General features: G+C 32.1%; 1 protein-coding gene across 16 annotated transcripts in view; it reads left to right on the forward strand.

The window, feature by feature from the left end:
* The window catches only part of Baz2b (bromodomain adjacent to zinc finger domain 2B), a 354,073-nt gene that overhangs the window by 283,544 nt on the left and 51,755 nt on the right, over positions 1-18,774 (forward strand). For 11 of the 16 annotated variants that reach the window (XM_010606796.3, XM_010606795.3, XM_010606794.3 and 8 more), the window contains 5 exons: positions 2,956-3,021; positions 5,448-5,513; positions 7,360-7,404; positions 7,645-7,671; positions 8,877-8,942. In XM_010606796.3, coding sequence (XP_010605098.1) covers positions 2,956-3,021; positions 5,448-5,513; positions 7,360-7,404; positions 7,645-7,671; positions 8,877-8,942 — 270 coding nt within the window. The remainder of the gene's footprint in view (positions 1-2,955; positions 3,022-5,447; positions 5,514-7,359; positions 7,405-7,644; positions 7,672-8,876; positions 8,943-18,774) is intronic. The other 5 variants (XM_033756373.1, XM_033756372.1, XM_033756374.1 and 2 more) reach the window with 1 other exon arrangement.

Consider the following 18,774-nt stretch of genomic DNA (forward strand, 5'->3'; position numbering starts at 1 on the left):
TATATATGTATATATGTAATGGAGGGCCGGGGATTTAGCTCAGTGGTTCCGCCACCTGCCTTGAAAGCGCAAGGACCCAAGTTCCATCCCCGGTACAAAAAACAAACAAACAAACAAACTTAAAAAATAAATAAATAAAATGTAATGGAAATGGTGGGAAAGTACTATGCTTTAAATAATTCTAAACAGCAAGTAGTTCTTAGTATGAAATGAAACAAGTATTTAGTATGCAAATAGCTTGTTTTGAATTTGACATTATTATCTTAGGGTTCCTTCCAGTATTGATGAAAGCAAGTGACCAAGAGAGTTAACATAGAATTGGAATTCAAATTTTATAGTTTGTATCCAGGCAGCCTAGAGTTAAATTGTATTCTGTTACATAATAATTTTGTGCCCTTAGATGAATTATTTAACCTGTAAGTCTCTACTGCCTCCATTATAAAGGAAGGTTAACTGCAATATAAAAAGAATAAATAAGATCATGAATGTAAAGTGCCACAGTACCTGGCCCTAAAAAAATGCTTAGTTTTTTAAGACTGTATATAAAATATCAAACTAACCTGAGTAAATACCGAATAGTTTCTCTGGTGTGAAAAACTAAAACTTAGCCTACAAAGTTCTGTAAACTATAGAATAGTCTGGCTCAAATCTCTTACATAATGATTGTGCTACATGTATTTTTCTCTGCATCACCATGCCCAGGTATTTTTTTGTTTAGTTTTGTTTTTTTTTGTTGTTGTTGTTGTTTTTTTTTTTTGGTACCAGGGATTGAACTCGGGTCCTTGGGCTTGCAAGGCAGGCCACCGAACCTCTGAGCTAAATCCGCAGCCCCAGGTATTTTTTATTTTGATACAGGATCTCTAAATTGCCCAAGCTAGGCTGGCCTTCAATGTTTGTTTGTTTTGTTGTTGTTGTTGTTTTTGTACTGGGGACTGAATTCAGGACCTTGTGCTTGACTTAAAGGTTTGATCCTCCTGTTTCAGCAAGCTTCTGGGATTATAGGCCTGTGCCTTGTTGTAACTACTTCTTTTTTATTTTTGTTTTTGAGGATGAGGTCTTGCTAAGTTGCTAGGTTGCCCATGCTGCCCTCAGTCCTTCCTAAACCTCCAAGAATACTAGGATTATAGGAGGGTCACAAAAGTCCTTGAGGCAGTTTCCTAGAAAATTGCAGAATTATGATGGATAGGAGGAAGACCGAACTAGAATCCGATCTGGTTCCTGCATTTACTTGCTATTGGACTTTGTGCAAAAATTTTCTTCCTGTGAACACCAGTTTTCCATTTTATAAAAAGAAGATAATTTCAACTTATATGATTTTTTAAAATTTTATGATCAGCAAGATATTTTGTGGAAAGTGACCAATTCAGTGGTTAGATATTCAGCATTATAAGGTAAAACCTATATTACAGTACTTAATAAATAATGTTTATCTACATGCTAATGACAACACTACCAAATCACTTTGTCATTTCACATAAATCTTGAGACTAAATTTACCAAGACCCAAGTTTCTCTATCTATTTCTTTGCAGAAGAGACCAGTGGAAGACTTTTGCTGTCATGGGGGCATGCCACTTCAAAATCTTATGAGGGGATTTAGCTCAGTGGTTCTGCCACCTGCCTCAAAAACACAAAGACCTGAGTTTGATCCCCAGTACCAAAAACAAAAACAAACAAAACAAATCTTATGACTGACAAGAGCAGAAAAATTTAGGTCAAGATTATGCCTTTCTTAAGTCTCAAATTCTAATCCACATAAATACTTCAAATGTGGATCAAACACAGTCTTCTATAAGACTTAGAAATGACACAAATATATACTTTTGAGTTTTCTTATAGTTAATATTCACTACTAAGAATCACCAAAAGCAAAATCAGACAATGCAATCTTCTGAAATCAGAACAGTAAATTCCTAAAATCTCATTATAATGCACTAGGCCCCTACAAAAAATCAGTAAAAAAAGAAGAAAAAGAAAAGGACATTCCATATTAAAATATAGCTTCAAAAGAACAGCTAACATCTGGAATTAGAAGTAGGTACTGTAATGTACACCAGAATAAAATGTATTCGTTTGGAAATTCTAGGACAAATATAGAACTCGAGGATTTTTAAAAGATATATTCTCATCAATGCTGATTTGGGGCTTTAAAGAGGAATTTAGGAAAGTGAAATTGTTGGCAATGTGTTTATGAATTAATGTTTAAAATGTAAATTCTTACCAAAATTTAGATGATCACTAAATTATAATGCATAACCTACCATCAGTTCATTAAATTTAGGCATTGGGTACAGCAATTATAGCATGTAAATAATTTCCTGGGTTGTTAAATTGAAATTAATCCATTTTTAAATGTTACAGATTATTTCAAGGTAGACATTGTGGCTAAAAGCAATGTCATCATGTTATTCAACACAAGTATTAGAAAGGAAATTATTACTAATAATATGTTACAGTTGTGACACTGTATCCTTTTTAACACATTTTTATATAATTAAGAAAAATTACCTTATCCTGTTTTATAGAATAGTAGTTATTATTTGCTCAAGTGCATTCAATAATTAACAGTAATCCAAAACTGACATTATCTTTTCTGATCTCTAAAGATACTATTCTTCCTACTTTTCTTTCTTGTATTTATTTACAATTAAGTACTATTTGTAATTGCAAATGTTTATAAAGATTTTTCAGGCTACACAAGTTTAATCAACTTGATTTATCTGGTTTCTATATATTTAGCATTTGTATTTTATAAATTATGAGTAATTATATAAAATCATATGAATTTATGACATGAAAATACATGTAATCTTATAATAAATAAAATTTTATATGTAGCCTGGAAAGCCTTTTATAATTTAGTGCTTATCTTTTAAATTATTTGATTCCAGATAAACACTTTTTTACCTAGGTACATAGTTTATTTTATACTCTTAAATTATCATTTTTCTTACAGGAAAAAATAAAGAGAATACAGCAAATTAGAATGGAAAAAGAACTTCGAGCCCAGCAAATTCTAGAGGTAAAGTTCTTAAATTTAATATAATTAAATTATAATGAAAATAATATAGTTGTATATTTTATAGTCTTCAAAAATATTCTTTGCCTACATGTTCTCTTACCCATACAAATGAATATGCTTACCAGAAATTCTTTTTAAATACAATAATAGAGTGAGACCTTTTCTGAACCTTATTCAGAAAACTCATTTGATACTAGCAATAAAAAGCCAGGAAATAAGGAAAAAAAAAAAGAAAGAAAGGCAGGAAGAAAGGAAAGAAGGTGGGAGGAAATAAGAGAGGGAAGGAGGGGAGGCTTCCAGCAGCTAAGATAGTTGTCATAAAGTTCATGTGCTGAAACTCCTGTTCCTCACTCTGAAAAGTCATTAAGTACCATCAGATATTTGCTTTTAATTTAGAAACAAAATTTTATAAAAATAAGCATTCTAAAATAAAGTTAAATTTTAATTACAGAAACAACTTGACCTAGTGTTCTTTCCAGCATACCTCTTCCCTGCAAGCTGACTAGAATAGCAATAGAGAGTAAAAGTAATAGCCAAAGACAGCAGGGAAAATATAGAAATACTTCAACAAGCACATACCGAAACTCAAAAGCCTAGCAGGAGCTTTTAATCTTTTAGTTGAATGGCAAGAAATTTTCGACACCTTAAAAGCCCAAAGGCTTACTCTATCAAACTGTGCAATATAATAACCAATGTTCAAAATAATTGCCCCGAGTCATCAAGAAAATGTCAAATTATAGTTAGTGTTCTATATCTACACAGACATGTCTCAAAATTATTTCCATCTAAAATAGTGAAAGTAAACTTAATGTTTAAAATTATTGTAACCTGGCCAGGGATTTAGCTCAGTGGTTCCTCCACCTGCCTCACAAGCCCAAGGTCCCAAGTTTGATCCCTGGTACCAAAATATATATATATATATGTATTTTTTTAAGCATATATTTTTTTAGCATATATATATATGTATATATGTGTGTGTGTGTGTATATATGTGTGTGTGTGTGTGTGTGTGTGTGTATATACACATACACACACACACACACACACACACACACAGGTATTCAGGAAACTGTTTCTTGAATATTTTATTTGCCAAAGACTCAAGATAGCTGAGGTTTTCTGTGTTATCATTTTTTTACTTTTAGAAACACACACAAATTCTCTTATATATGTGTGTGTGTGTGTATATATGTGTGTGTGTGTGTGTGTGTGTGTGTATATACACATACACACACACACACACACACACACACACAGGTATTCAGGAAACTGTTTCTTGAATATTTTATTTGCCAAAGACTCAAGATAGCTGAGGTTTTCTGTGTTATCATTTTTTTACTTTTAGAAACACACACAAATTCTCTTATACATCTCACATTAATTGTTAAACTCCTAAATAAAAATACTCTATCTTCAAGTAAATTGACAATAACTGCACTATAGTTATTGCACTATTAGTTAATGCCTTTAAGATTACAAAGCCCACATTTGAGAGTATAATCATGACAGTCAAAATGTGCTTCATGAAAGACACAAGTTTCCTTCTATTAAAAAAAGAAATACTTGAATTTAACCACAGTATACAGAGATAGGTAAATTATGATTCAATGCTTCATTAATGATTATACCAAAACAATAATTTTTTTACATAAAATCTCAGGTACCAAAGGAATTTTCAAATAGTCATAGGCCTTGGGCCAGGGATTTAGCTCAGTGGCACCATGCCTGCCTCGCAAACACAAGGTCCTGAGTTTGATCCCCGGTACAAAAAAAAAAAAAAAAAATCATATGCCTTTTGTTTGTTTCTTTGAGGTTTTGTTTTTTGTTTTTTGTTTTTTTGGCATATTTGAAGCAGGGTCTCACTATGCAGTTGAGACTGACCTGGAACTCACTATGTAGCCCAGGCTGATTTTGAACTTACAGTGATCCTCCTGCGTCAACCTCCCAAGTGATGGGATTACAAGTGTGCACCACAACGCCCGGCTTGCCTTTTTAAATGTTTCTGATTTATTCAAATAATTTTTATTAGTTAAAATATATCTTGTTTCCTAAATTTTTTCAGATTATATTTTCTTTTGAAGTTAGAAAAAAATACAATAAGTGACACGAAATCATTTTGTTATGATGGTTTTAAGATAGAATGCCAAAGAATGCCAAAAAATTATTGCAGATTTTTAGCAGCTTGTAAAAGAAAATCTTTCATATTTTTATAAATTTAAAAGTTTGTCATATATTCTATTACAAATCTATAAATAAATGAAATCAGTGTGTTAAGTATGTTAACTGGGGGGACATGTGTGATTGTCTTATATATATGTTACATATTGTTTTTACCTTGGGAGGCATGTAGCTTCATTTCAAGTCAGATTATTTGCAAGTTGTAGTGGTGCTGTTGCATGACTTTGAGACCTGTTTTGCATCCACAGGCCAAAAAGAAAAAGAAAGAAGAAGCGGCAAATGCTAAATTATTGGAGGCCGAGAAACGAATAAAGGTTAGTTCAGAAGACAATCAGTTTTTATTTTCAAAAGAATAAAAACTACATGTTTGCCAGCATCAACTATATGAAAAAGTAGCTTTCTTTATGACTATCTAAACATATTTAGCAGATATATGTATAAATGTGTGCTTTTATCTGTATGTTTTATATCATTATACAGGTTTTATGTAGTGTTTTGAGGTTTTTAAGTACGAAAAATCAAATCAGAAGTCAAACTATTGCTTAACCCCTATATATAGTTTTGCTTCATAAGAATGAGCCCACTGAATTATTTCGTGTGTCACTTATGTTTGTTTTATTTTTTAATTTTTGATTGAGTTTATTGGTACTTTTTAAGTATACAGTACAGTTACGTTCATCATTGGGATCTTGTACCTTTACATGACAGATCTTAGTTCTCATTTTTCCCCATACACCTGGCCCTCCCTTCACCCCTTCCACTTTCCCCTATTTACAAAGACTTTGTTTCCATTTTTTCCCTTTTCTCATATTTTTTCTTTTCCCTTATTTCCTTTCCCCTACCATTTATGTTTGTTTTAAATTCTGTCCCAAATCTGATTTTTCCCTTAAAACTTTCTTTGTTGTTGTCCATCAACTATTTTACCTATTAAAATGAAACACATACAGAAACAAAACTCTTAATCATGTTAATTATTGTAACTTAAAGTGTTTTGAGGTGCTTTATTTTTCATTTCAATGAATGAAACATAAGAGATCTTCCATCCCTCCCCACCCATCTCTTATAGTAACTTCTACTTTGTATAACTGAACTCTGAAAGGTGGCAGCTGTGTGAACCTGCTGGTACTGTTAACTGCTACTACAAGTATACCTTTTAAATCTAGAAAGCTGTTAATTTTTAAGGGTTGAGAGGGGGAACTCGATGCTAGAGATTGAACTCAGAGCCTCATACATGCTAAGCCCAAATTCTCCTTCTGAGCTATAATCCCACTTGTTTGTATCTCATTGTTTAGACTTCTACTCCTTTTAATGCCAATGCTTAATATTAATTTCATCCAGCTTTTGCCTTTATAAAAATAGTGAAATTTGTGACATTACTAGAATTTCTTGCATTAAGCCCCATGCCTTTTGGGTTGGTGCCCTGAACCATAGGTGGGTATGGAAATCTCAATGTGATCACCAGAGTCTTCCATGAAATAGAAAGCCTTGGTGTAGTGGCACAGCCTTATATTCATCTACTTGCAAGCCTGAGGCAAGAGGATTGAAGTTTAAGGCCAGCCTAGATGACACACGGAGACCTTGTCTCAAAAGAAAAAATTGAAATAAAATAGATTTTATTAATTCGAGAGTATATTTGACAATATATATTCAGTATGTGGAGAGGTTTAGAGCCTGGCATGGTGATACATGCCTGTAATCTCAGCATTCAGGAGGCTGAAACAAGAGGACTATATAGTCTTCTTGTTCAAGGCCAGCCTGGATTACATAGTGAGATCCTATCTCAATCAATCCATCAGTCAACCAATGAGTATATTTCAAAATATGTGATTTGTTCCAGTTATGCTCTAACAATCTAGCTAATCATTTTAGTGATAGTGACGTTGAAGTGTGTTATTAGGGCATTCATTGAATTTTAAGTCGAAATATTTACTGAAGAAAGACCCTTGCTACTTTATCAGATAAATGTTATATTACATATTATGTATAGCAGTATAAAATTGAATTGCCATAAGCTTAATAACTAGATTGAATGTTGGCAGCTTTGTGTAGTTCAACCTAATGGAAGAGCAGAGAATCTCAGAAAAAAGGAACTTCTTATAATTTTTAGCACATTCTAAATCTTCACTAAAAATCACATATTAAAAGTTTCTTATTTTTAAGGAAAAAGAAATGAGAAGACAACAAGCTGTTCTTCTGAAGCATCAGGTCTGTATACATAAAATTATGGAAATATTGAAATGTAAATTTTATAATTTTGCTTAAACTTTGGGGGAAATTTTCAAAATATTTTCTTTAAAATTTCTGATATAATTCCTGCTTAAGTTTTTCCTTCATCTTACAGTTTAATGCCTTGCTTTGGTAATGGTGTCTTTTGGGGGGTTGAAAAATTGGTTTTATGACACTGTGATTTCTTTTTCATAATGTTGTGCCAACTCTTTCTACCAGGAGTTGGAGAGGCATAGACTAGATATGGTATGGGTATGTTTATTTTTGTACATCTAACACCGCATTGTGATTTGGTTGTGATATGGTTGTCATAGCAATGCATAAAATGTAGCACTGGCTGCTGTCATATTACATACTGCTGCATGGCTTTACAGCACAGTGCATTGCATACATCTGCTTGTCTGTCTATAAAGAAGTATGATACATCTCAAATATTTTAATTGAACTTTGCAAGACTTAAATAAGTCTAGTATCTAAAAGCATATGTTACTGATGTCACAAAGTTGTATCACTATACAATTAGACACAAAATTGTGACCTATATTCTCCCATCATTCTAGATACAAAACTGCCATTGAGTACAATGGGAATTTTGAGTTTGTTTGATGAGAGAATATGACAAAATTTAGAAATATTTTTAGAAATATCCCTTTTGGGGTATCAAATATATTAAACTAAAATGAATTACATATTATTAATATGGAATTTTTAAATTTTAGAATAAAATGAGAATATCAAATTAAGCTAGTACTTACCTTATTTTTATATTGTACATTTTAGATTATACATATTTTGCCCATGGTGCAACTTTCATGGATTTCAAAAGTGCATCAAGTGGCAGACATCAGTAAATAGGAATGTCCCAATTTATTGGTGTTTGTATATAAGCTAAGACTAGTTACATTGGTATAAAGGCTTTTTAAAAACCTTTTGTCAGTGGCTTCTCAGATTTACAAAATGATAAAACTATCCAATTATAAAACCATGATATGAAAGTGATTACAAATCAATTTCTGCCTGATCTAAAACTTTAAGAATACAACCTTTAGTTCAATTGGCTATAGTAAGTATTTGTGGTTTTTCTAATAGCAGATGTAAGGTAACTGACCTGTTCCAGCCAACCATTATGCTTTTTGTTCTGCCAGCTTTTGAAGGAGCATCACAACTGACCATAAGTAAATCTTGTATGCTTCTGTTTACACTGTCTCCATGTTCATTGCTTTACCTTTTTGCTTTTGATTGTTCTTGTATTTGCTTTCTAAACCTGAACTAAAACATGCACAGACTGGCCATTCTTGTCTTATATTTAGTATTTACTGTGACTTGTCTATAAATGCTAAACATGCTATACTGAGTTTGTTGTTGTTGTTGTTGTTGTTGTTGTTTTTCATTTGAAAATCAAACTGTTAACTATGGTCGAGTTATTTTCCTAATTTTATCTGGCCTAATAGGAACGAGAACGGAGGCGACAACACATGATGCTCATGAAAGCTATGGAAGCTCGTAAAAAAGCAGAAGTAAGTGTGTGTTTCTAGAAAAATGTTACCTTATAGATTAATCCTTTATTGAAGCATTGTTTTTGCTAAATATAATTTTAAAGTGAGTTTGTCATAATTTCTTTTATAAAAAACTAAAGATTAAAAATAGTAACTGGATGATGGAGCATAAAAGAATGTAGGAAGGGTTGCAATGTATGTGTTAATTTTCCTGGCTGAGATTTTAATTATCTTCTTTTAATGTGTTGAGTGACGGTGGTTTAGATAAAAGAAGCTATGTATTACTGTAACTAGAGTGTCACTAAACTAATATTACCACATGCCTAGAGAAGTCCTATGTATCTTAATTCAAACACTAATCCTTTAAACCATGGACACCTGCCATCAGAATTATTCTTTAGCATTCCATATGTAAAATTATGTGTAAATGATTTCTTTAAAGTAAACTTTCAATAGAAATTCAGAAAAATAAAATTCTTATAGTATATCAAAGTGAACTTATTTCGAATTTAATACAAATCAATTAAAGGTTAAAACATTTGCTATGATGGAGTGCATTCTGCATTAAAACTATTGAAGAGAGAGGGAAGCTAAAAGACTCAAATTTTCATGCTGGCTTTCCTACCAATTTGCTTTAACTTTTTAAATCTGTTTCTTTAAAATTTAAATAATGATACATACCTTGTAATTGTGGGATCATTGATTAAGATAAGCATTTAATAAATGAGAATTGGGCTGTGGATGTGACTCAATGATAGAGCACCCACCTAGCATATGTGAGGCCCTGAGTTCAATCCCTGGTACTACAAGAGAGATAGATAGACAGACAAGATGGATGGATGGATGGACATTAATGAAAAATTTCAGTCTCAATCAACTCTGGCATAAATTCAAAAGATAGATTTCTGCTCTTTACAGACAATATAGTATAGCCAGATCACCTGACTTTGGGGAACAGGGAAAAAATAAGAACCAAGGTATGTCATTTATAGGTATAGATTCCCCATGATGAATGTCATCATAATGTATATCTAAAATGTACCAATAAACTTAGTGAATGAATTTTTTAAAAAGAGATTCTGATTGTAGTACTTTATAGTTAGATGTATGAGCTTGGGCAGGGTGTTTAACCTTTTGTGATTCCTTTATAAAATGGAAAAATACAAATTCTTAACTCATAGGGTTATAGTAATGCTTAGATGAGCTTGTGTCTATGTCAGTGTATATGTAAAGTTCTTAGAATTGCAGCACCCACATACTACCTAACAATTGCTTTCTACATTTATATTTGATATGCAGAGTGAGTTTAACAAGATGCATAGCCAAGGTTGGGAACTACTAACATAGGTTACTTCTGGTTTCTTCCAGCAATAACATTTTGTGGCTCTCTGAAATTGTATACCCTAATGTTTTTCCTGATGTCCATTTTCTCCTAACCTGTTGATTATCTAGGCCCTCTACACCAACATGATAATGGAACTTATACACCTGTATATGCAGTTATAACCATAGACTCTGAAAAATAGCCAGGGAAAGAGATAGGTAACAAATTCCAGGAATTGGCATGGCCTCTACTCTTTCTATTCCTTTGTAGGAGCAGTGTGGTGGGCAGTAAGAATAGAGAAAGAAATCAGTTAAATTCCTGAATATTCAACCGAATACCTTCTACTCTGGAGAAATGGAAACTGAAGGACAGCTAGTAATTCCAAGAAAAGGCCTAGAAAGACAATTTCTTCCCTAAAACTCATCTCCTACCTCCTTCATCTTCATCGTCCCTGTCTTCATCCTCTTTCTTTTACTTCTCCCTCTCCCTTCCCCTCCCACTTCCTCTCTTTCTCTCTTACGAGAAGGAATAGAAAAAACCGAAGTTTTTCATTCTGGAGTTTCTTGGCAGAGAAGGCTAATGCAGAAAAACATTATAATAAAAAATAACCCAAAGCATTATCAGAGAGGGTGAATGCCAGGATGAAAGAGGCACTCAAAGGGCTCAAAACATGACCCATCCCATTGGTTTTTCATGTTTATGCTCTATGTCCTGGGGAGAGAGTGAGGAAAGCTGCTGCAGAGAGATAAGTAAAATCGGAGTTGAGTGGAGGGTAGAAGCTTATTAAAACAAGATATTCTAAGAGTCAATCAAAGCCTAGTGGAAAACAAAGGAAAACTAACCCACCTATATGGAGTAATATAGTTGATTAAGAGGGCTGCCAACATCAAGTATAAGTACTTGGAAAAGAAATGAGAAAACCACCATAATAAAATGTTAAACAAAATAAAGCAAATATGGGCATATATACATAAAACAGTAGCTTAAATAATTTAAAGAGTTTGGTTTCCCTTCATTTATTCTTGCCATCCCTAATACCACCTTGCATTCTCCACTGAACAACCATTGATCTTTCAAAAACTAAACCAGATCATACCATAACACTATGTAGTGGCTTCTCATTTGAGTCATAACAAGATCCAAACTCCTTACTATGACATAACAGTCCTACGTGTTCTTTCTGACCTCTTCCTGAACTCGGAATTTACCTCATAAAATTTTCCCTTATTACATTATTATATCATTTCATTTTTTTATCTTATTATCATTCCAAAACAGAGAGTCTTTACCTTTGCTGTTATGGTTACTGTTTGTTGTTCAATCACAGATCAAATGTTAACTTGTCAAAGAAGTCTTCCCATTTTTAAAACACTAACTCTGGAACAAAATTTTTTCTTGCCTATTGTCTGCCTGCTTCCAGAATGTAAAATCTATAGGAACAAGTTTGTCTTTCTTACTTTTATATCACCAGTACCTTGATCTGAGACAAATATATAATGGATACTTAGAAAATTACAGTTGAAGTAAGGCAAAGCGACACATGCCTATAGTACCAGCTACTTGAGAGACTGAGGCAGTAGATTGTCATCCTGATCAATTTAGCAAAATCCTGTCTTAAAATAAAAACTTAAGATTTAACTCAGTAGTTAGAGCACCGCAGGTTCAATCCCCTGTACTGGAAAAAAATTGTTGAATGAATGAAATAATAAATGAGTTAAAGGAAGTGCCAGAACTAAAATGAAAGCAAAAAGAAAACCATATTATTTCTTTCCTTATTATTATGAAACATTTCTTTATTTCATCCTATTTTGTTTGTTTTGTTTTGTTTTGTTTTTGTGGTGCTGGGAATGGAACACAGGGCCTCACACATGGTAGGCAGCTACTTTTCCTTTGCTAAAGTAAAATATTCAAGAAATCGTTATTTTAAAATAACAACCAAATAACATTTGTCACAAATAATCCTTGATTCAGATGTGTAAGACGGTCTCATATACGTGAGTTTTTAAAATGTTATCTATGCTCCAGTAACTATAGATCTGTAAACAGGATTACTCATAGCTCAGTTAATTTTATCACTCTTACTTTAAATTGTGCTCCCCTGATGAATGATGCCTTTAATCTGTGATAAACTATTTTTAATGTCTTAAACTACTGTGTACCCACCTCACTGAATTAAATAATGTAGGAAAAACAAAAAGAAAATTCAAATCAATAATCTCAGAGAGAGAAAAATTTACAAGCTAAACAGGTAAGCAATAATAAAGCTTTTTAAATAATTATTTTTCAATTTAAATTTATTTTGACTAATATATAAAAATTCTACAAATGGAAGGGTGCTATATAATATTTTGATACATGTATACATTAGGTAATGTTTATATCAGGTTTAACATAGATAGTTCCTCAAACATTTATTATTTCCTTATGGTGAAAACATTCAAAGTCTTTTCTTCTATCTTTCTAAAATTTGCAGTACATCATCTTTATTTATAGCTACCCTACTGTGGAATAATATACCAGAATATCTTACTATTGTCTAACTATAACTTAGAACCTATTGATCAATCTTTTTCCTTCTGTCTCTTTCAAGCCTTTGGTAAATAGTGTTTTACTCTCAACTTCTGGGAGACCAATATTTTTTGAATCCACATGTGAGGGACATCATGTGGTACTTGTCTTTCTCTGCCTGGCTTATTTATTTCACTTAATATAATAATCCCCAATTCCATGAGAGGACTTCATGCTTTTTATGGCTGAAAAATATTTCATGGTGGATATGCACCACATTTTCTTTAATCATTATCAGTTTATGGGTAGATAGGTTGTTTCTATTTGACTATTATGAATAGTTTCACAGTATACATGTGAGTGCAAATGTCTTCTGTGTACTGATTTCATTTCCTTTGGGTAAATACCCAGTAGTGGGATAACTGGATTATGAGGCATATTTTTATAGACAATCAAAACTTTTGGACTGAGGATTTAGCTCAGTGGCACCACACCTGCCTCACAAGTGTAAGGTCCTGAGTTTGATCCCTGGTACAAAAAAAAACTTTCACCCAGTTTTTTACATAAATTTGCACCTATATTTGTATTGACAAAATATTCTTGCCATCTCCTCATTATTGCCTAAGATGCACAAGGTGTAAGTAGGAGAATGTCAATAATGGTCATATCTTCACTTTATATCCTGTCTCCTGTTTTCCTTCTAATATTAAGCCTGAATTTATGATTTTTTTCCTTAACTAATTGCTAAAAGAACAAGCATTATCATAAAGTGAAGCCATGCGATACTTGGGCAGAATCAGCTCAAAATTTTAAAAGGCTTATGTATAAATATTGATTTTAAATGTTTTTTCTTTAGACATATAATTATTAGATTGTGAAGAAAGGAAAATAATAAAGATAGCCAAAACTGCAAATGTACATTATATGTAGGTATAAAAACTGGTGAAGTTAAAAAACAAAAATGTTTTACCCTGTTAATTAAAAATATCCTATATCTCTCCAAATCCACCAAAATAAGGTAAAATAAACAGTTTGTATGATCAATTCTCTGTGTACACCACACTGCTTTTACTTTTTTTTGGTACCGGGGATTGAACTTGGGACTTTATGCTTGCAAGGCAGGAGGCAGAACCACTGAGCTAAATCCCTGGCCCTCTTACTTTTTGATTTAGTATTTCCTCAATATAGTTTTCACTAAATAAAAATGCAAAATACTTTTGGTTCTCTACTTAATTTCTACTGTTTTTTCTTTATGTAAATCTATAATTAGTAAGAAGAATTTAAATTTATGTAAATTATCTTGTTACTATGATTAATTTCAAAAGGCCATTAGTATGTCACTGTTTCTAAATATTTTCATAACATAATATAGTCTCAAGAATAAAAAAACTTAACTATTTCTGAGTACAATTCAATTAATGTGAAAAGCATATGCTTTTCATTATTACTATTAATTAGAAGCAAGATTTATCTAAGCAATATAAGAAAGTAACATTTTACTCAAAGTCTTCTGCTTAAAAAGAAAAGTGGGAAGGGTAGGGGAAAGGTAATAAGGGAAAAGAAAAACAATGACAAAATGAGAAAATTGACATAAAGTATTTGTAAATAGGGAAGAGAGGAGGGAGTGAAGGGAGGGCAGGGACAAGGGGAAAAAATGAGAACCAAGACCTGTCATGTAAAAGTACAAGATCCCAATGCTGAATGTAACTGTACTGTATACCTAAAATGTACCAATAAACTTAATGAAAAAAAAGAAAAACTTCAAACTCTACCATCCAAAAATTTGTAATCACTTTATTCATATTAGCTGAATAATCAACCATAGTAATTGCAGCAGAGTGTTTTGTATATCTCTCCAAGGATCTATTCAAAATGTTAAATAAGCATCTATCACAGAATGATTGTCAGTACTTTAGGAAACAAAACCATCAATGGAAGAGAGTAATTCAGGTATCAGAAGGCATCCAATAAACAATTTGAAAGTAAGAAAAACATGTAGTCCCTCAGTTGTTCAAGTCATACAGATATTTCATAATGTTATATTCATACTAGACATTAGTGAAAAAATTTAAAAATATAATTGCATATGTGGACAGCTTTTCAAAGTAAAACCACTTTTCAGTTGGAGTGTAAATGAACTTAAACAGTACTTAGACAAATATACTTTTTTATTTTAAAGTTAAAATACCTTTAAAAATAAATATAAAATTATTTTATATTAATTCCTCAGTAGAATGTTAAAAGCTATTTGATGAAGTAGATTATGGAGAGCATTGTGTTTTTGTTTTGTTTTGGTTTGGTTTTTTTTGGTACTGAGGATCAAACTCAGGTCCTTGTGCTTGCAAGGAAGGCCATGGAAACACTGAGCTAAATCCCCAGCCCATTAATTTAAGTATATTGAAATCTCTATCTAACTTGAGAATGAATAATTTGATTTTAAGAAACATTTATATGATAGTAACTGTTCTTCATAATATATAAAATACATAAAATAATCTAAAGTAAGTACAGAATTTTTCATGAAGTACATTGGTTTAAGAAAATATGGTAACTGGCAGATTTTATTCTTTTTAATTATTTTACAACTGTAAAATATAAGGACTATGTTTAAGAGTTTCTTCAATTGTGATTCATATTTTTTCCTTTATTTTCATAATCATTTTTTACAAAATTACCTAATCTCATTCAATATGTAACCCATAAGGAGTATCTTTTATGTTCTTTACATATTCTATAAGTGGATTGTAGTATTAATCTTATTTACACTTTTATTCTTACTGTACCCTGAGGTAAACCATTGTCTCTTAAATTATATTTATGCCTTTCAAATCTGAGTACAAGTTGCTGTCAAAAGCAATGTATTCTCTTAATTATGCCCAGAACAAATACCTAAGAGACCCGATAGAATCGTAAAATGCAAAAACTATAGGCTCTTTGCAGTGTGGTGCCTTAAAAATGTCCTGTTTTACAGTATTGCAAGTTGTAAAGTTTATGATAATTGGTCATTCTACCACATTCATTACTTGACTTTTAAACATATAATTCTAAAATATAATAAATTTAGTTATATATACTTTCATTTATGCTTTTAGAGTCCTCCAAATAATGTTTTCATGAGAGTAAAGAGTGAATTTTTAGTTTCTCCCTATCCTTTTTATTGTTTAGGATAAGCTAAATGTATTACATTTATTGTCATAGATACTTCAACTTTGAACTGACATTTTAAATGACTTCTTAATGCTGGTAGTAGGATAATTTTGATACAGTCCCATTAATATAATTTAAATGATAAAAATGTTTTGTCAAATAATTTATAATTCAAGAATTTATTTTATGAATTTCTAAATCTGAAAAACTAGAAAAAGGTGAAGAAGCCAACAAAAAAAATTGGAAGAGACATACTAATTTGTTTGTAATTATTTATAGTCAATAAAATATACTCTAGAACAGTAATAGCAAACCTTTTAGAGCTTTCAGTAGTACAAACTGCCCACTGCAGCATGGGTGCCATTAGATTCACCGCCACTGCTCTATAACTATATTTGGTAGGTATTTGTTAACAGTTTAAGTTATTACCCTGCAATGTAATGATTAATAACAAAATATGTTTTAATATTCCTTTCATAGTGATTGATTTAATAAGTTATACTGACATACCAAAGATGTGTTAAGAACTGACCTTGGGCTGGGCATGGTGGCGCATGCCTGTAATCCCAGCACTAGGGAGGCTGAGGCAGGAGGATTGCTGTGAGTTTGATACCAACCTGGGCTATACAGTGAGTTCCAAGGCAGTCTGAACTACACAGTGATACTCTGTCTCAAAAAAAAAAACTGACCTTGGAAAATCCAAAATTTCCCAAAAAATCCTAATATTTGACATAGCAATAAAATATAATATTATAGAAATTAGATGTAGGATCAAGTATTATGGCTTAATTTGTCAAGAAAAGGCTTAGATTAAAAAGAGGCTAAATATAGATGAGCATGGTACAAATGCCATGCCTATTATCCCATCACTCTGAGAGGCTGAAGCAAGAGAGGTACAAGTTTGAGTATATAGCTCAGTGTAAAAGCTCTGGGTTTAAACACACTCACACATGTGTGCGCGCACGCACACACACATATCCTGCATTCCTTCCTTCCTTCCTTCCTTCCTTCCTTCCTTCCTTCCTTCCTTCCTTCCTTCCTTCCTTTCCAGTGCTGGGGCAAATGCTCTATTTAATACCACCACTTTAAGCTTTAGCTTCTGGAAAAAATTTTACTTGAGAGATATCTATGGTTCAAACATATCAAATCACATTGTATGCTTTTAAATGACTCAGAAATTAATAGTGTTAGAATAGATGTAAGAGATATATTTCAGATAAAGTTTCTAAGTTTAAATATTTTTATTCATTGTTTACTGCTACATTTTAGTTATACAATATAATGATATTCATCGTTGAGAATTTTTACTTTTACATGATATATCTTGGTTCTTATGAAATATTCTTAATAAATATATTGAACTGTGCTTTTGGATCACATATTTATGTAAAGGAAGATATAATTTATTTTTGTCCACAGAAGAAAATGCAAAACATAAAATATGTATTGAATATATTTAATGACTAGTTGAAGTGCTACTGTATCTTTGTTGTGGTAGTAGAAATATCTAATCATTTAGCAACTTAATAAATGCCTAAATGATTTTATGTGTTGTAGCAAACCAAATATATCCATTCAGGTTAGAAGATGACATTTATAAGAGGAAATAAGAATAATATTTAGAGGAACAAGGCTAGAATATCTGCCAACACCACTTCTATTCAATATAGTTCTTGAAACATTACAATTAGACAAAAGAAAGAAATAAAAGGATCTTAAAGGAAGAAGTTAAATTATAACTACTTGCAATGACATAAACCTCTACATAGAAGACCCCAAAAACTCGATCAAAGTAAGACTCCTAGAGCTAATAACTAAATTCAGTAGTGTAGTGGGATACAAACTCATACAGTGGGAAACTAGAGAATCAATATCTTTCCAGTAGCATCAAGAAAAATGAAATACTTAGGAATTAACCTAGCCGAGGAAGTGAAGGACCTCTACAATGAAAACTGTATTACTCTGAAAGGGAGATCAAAGAGGATATCAGAAAATGGAACAATATCCTCTGTTCCTCAACAGGCAGAAGAAATATGGTCAAAATGGCCTTTTGTATAAATTTAATGCAATCAAATATTGAGGCCATACTCATGAAATAAATAAGACACATGTATAAATACTGAATAGTTTCTCTGGTGTGAAAAACTAAAAGTATAAATAAGATCCAAATTGTATAAATGATAATATGAAAGAGGAAGAAATGGACTAAAGGTGTAGGTAAAGTGGGAAGAGCAGGGGAAAGGAAATAAGGAAAAAGAAAAAATATGAGAAAAGGAAAAAATGGAAACAAAGTCTTTGTAAATGGGGGGGGTGAAGGGAGGGCAGGAGAATGCGGAAAAAATGATAACCAAGATCTGGCATGTAAAAGTACAAGATCCCAATGATAAATGTAACTGTACTGTATACTTAAAATGTACCAATATACTTAATGAAGAAAAAAATTTAATGCAATCCAAATCAAAATATCAATAGTACTGCTGACAGAAATTGAGAAAGCCATCCTAAAAACTTTGTGGAAACAGGAGAGACATAGACTAGCAAAAGCAATTCCTGCCCAAAAGGGCAAGAAAGGGGACATCACAATCCTGGACTTCAAGTTATGCTACAAACCTACAGTGATAAAAACAGTATGGTAAGAAAACAGACTTGTGGGTCAGTGGAACAGAACATAGGATGCAGAAACAGCTCTAGGCACACTCACCTATGTATCTTTAACAAAAGGGCCAAATCCTTTCACTAGAGGAGGAAAGATAGCCTCTTCAAATGATGCTAGACAAATTGGCTATCCATGTGCCAGAGCTTGACCCTAGACTTATATCTCTCACCATGCACTAAATTAAAATCAAATGGAGTGAAGATCTACACATTAGAATA

The sequence above is a fragment of the Fukomys damarensis genome, unplaced genomic scaffold (assembly GCF_012274545.1).
Source record: "Fukomys damarensis isolate Sample0158 unplaced genomic scaffold, DMR_v1.0_HiC HiC_scaffold_26, whole genome shotgun sequence".
NCBI classification, from domain to species: Eukaryota; Metazoa; Chordata; class Mammalia; order Rodentia; family Bathyergidae; genus Fukomys; species Fukomys damarensis.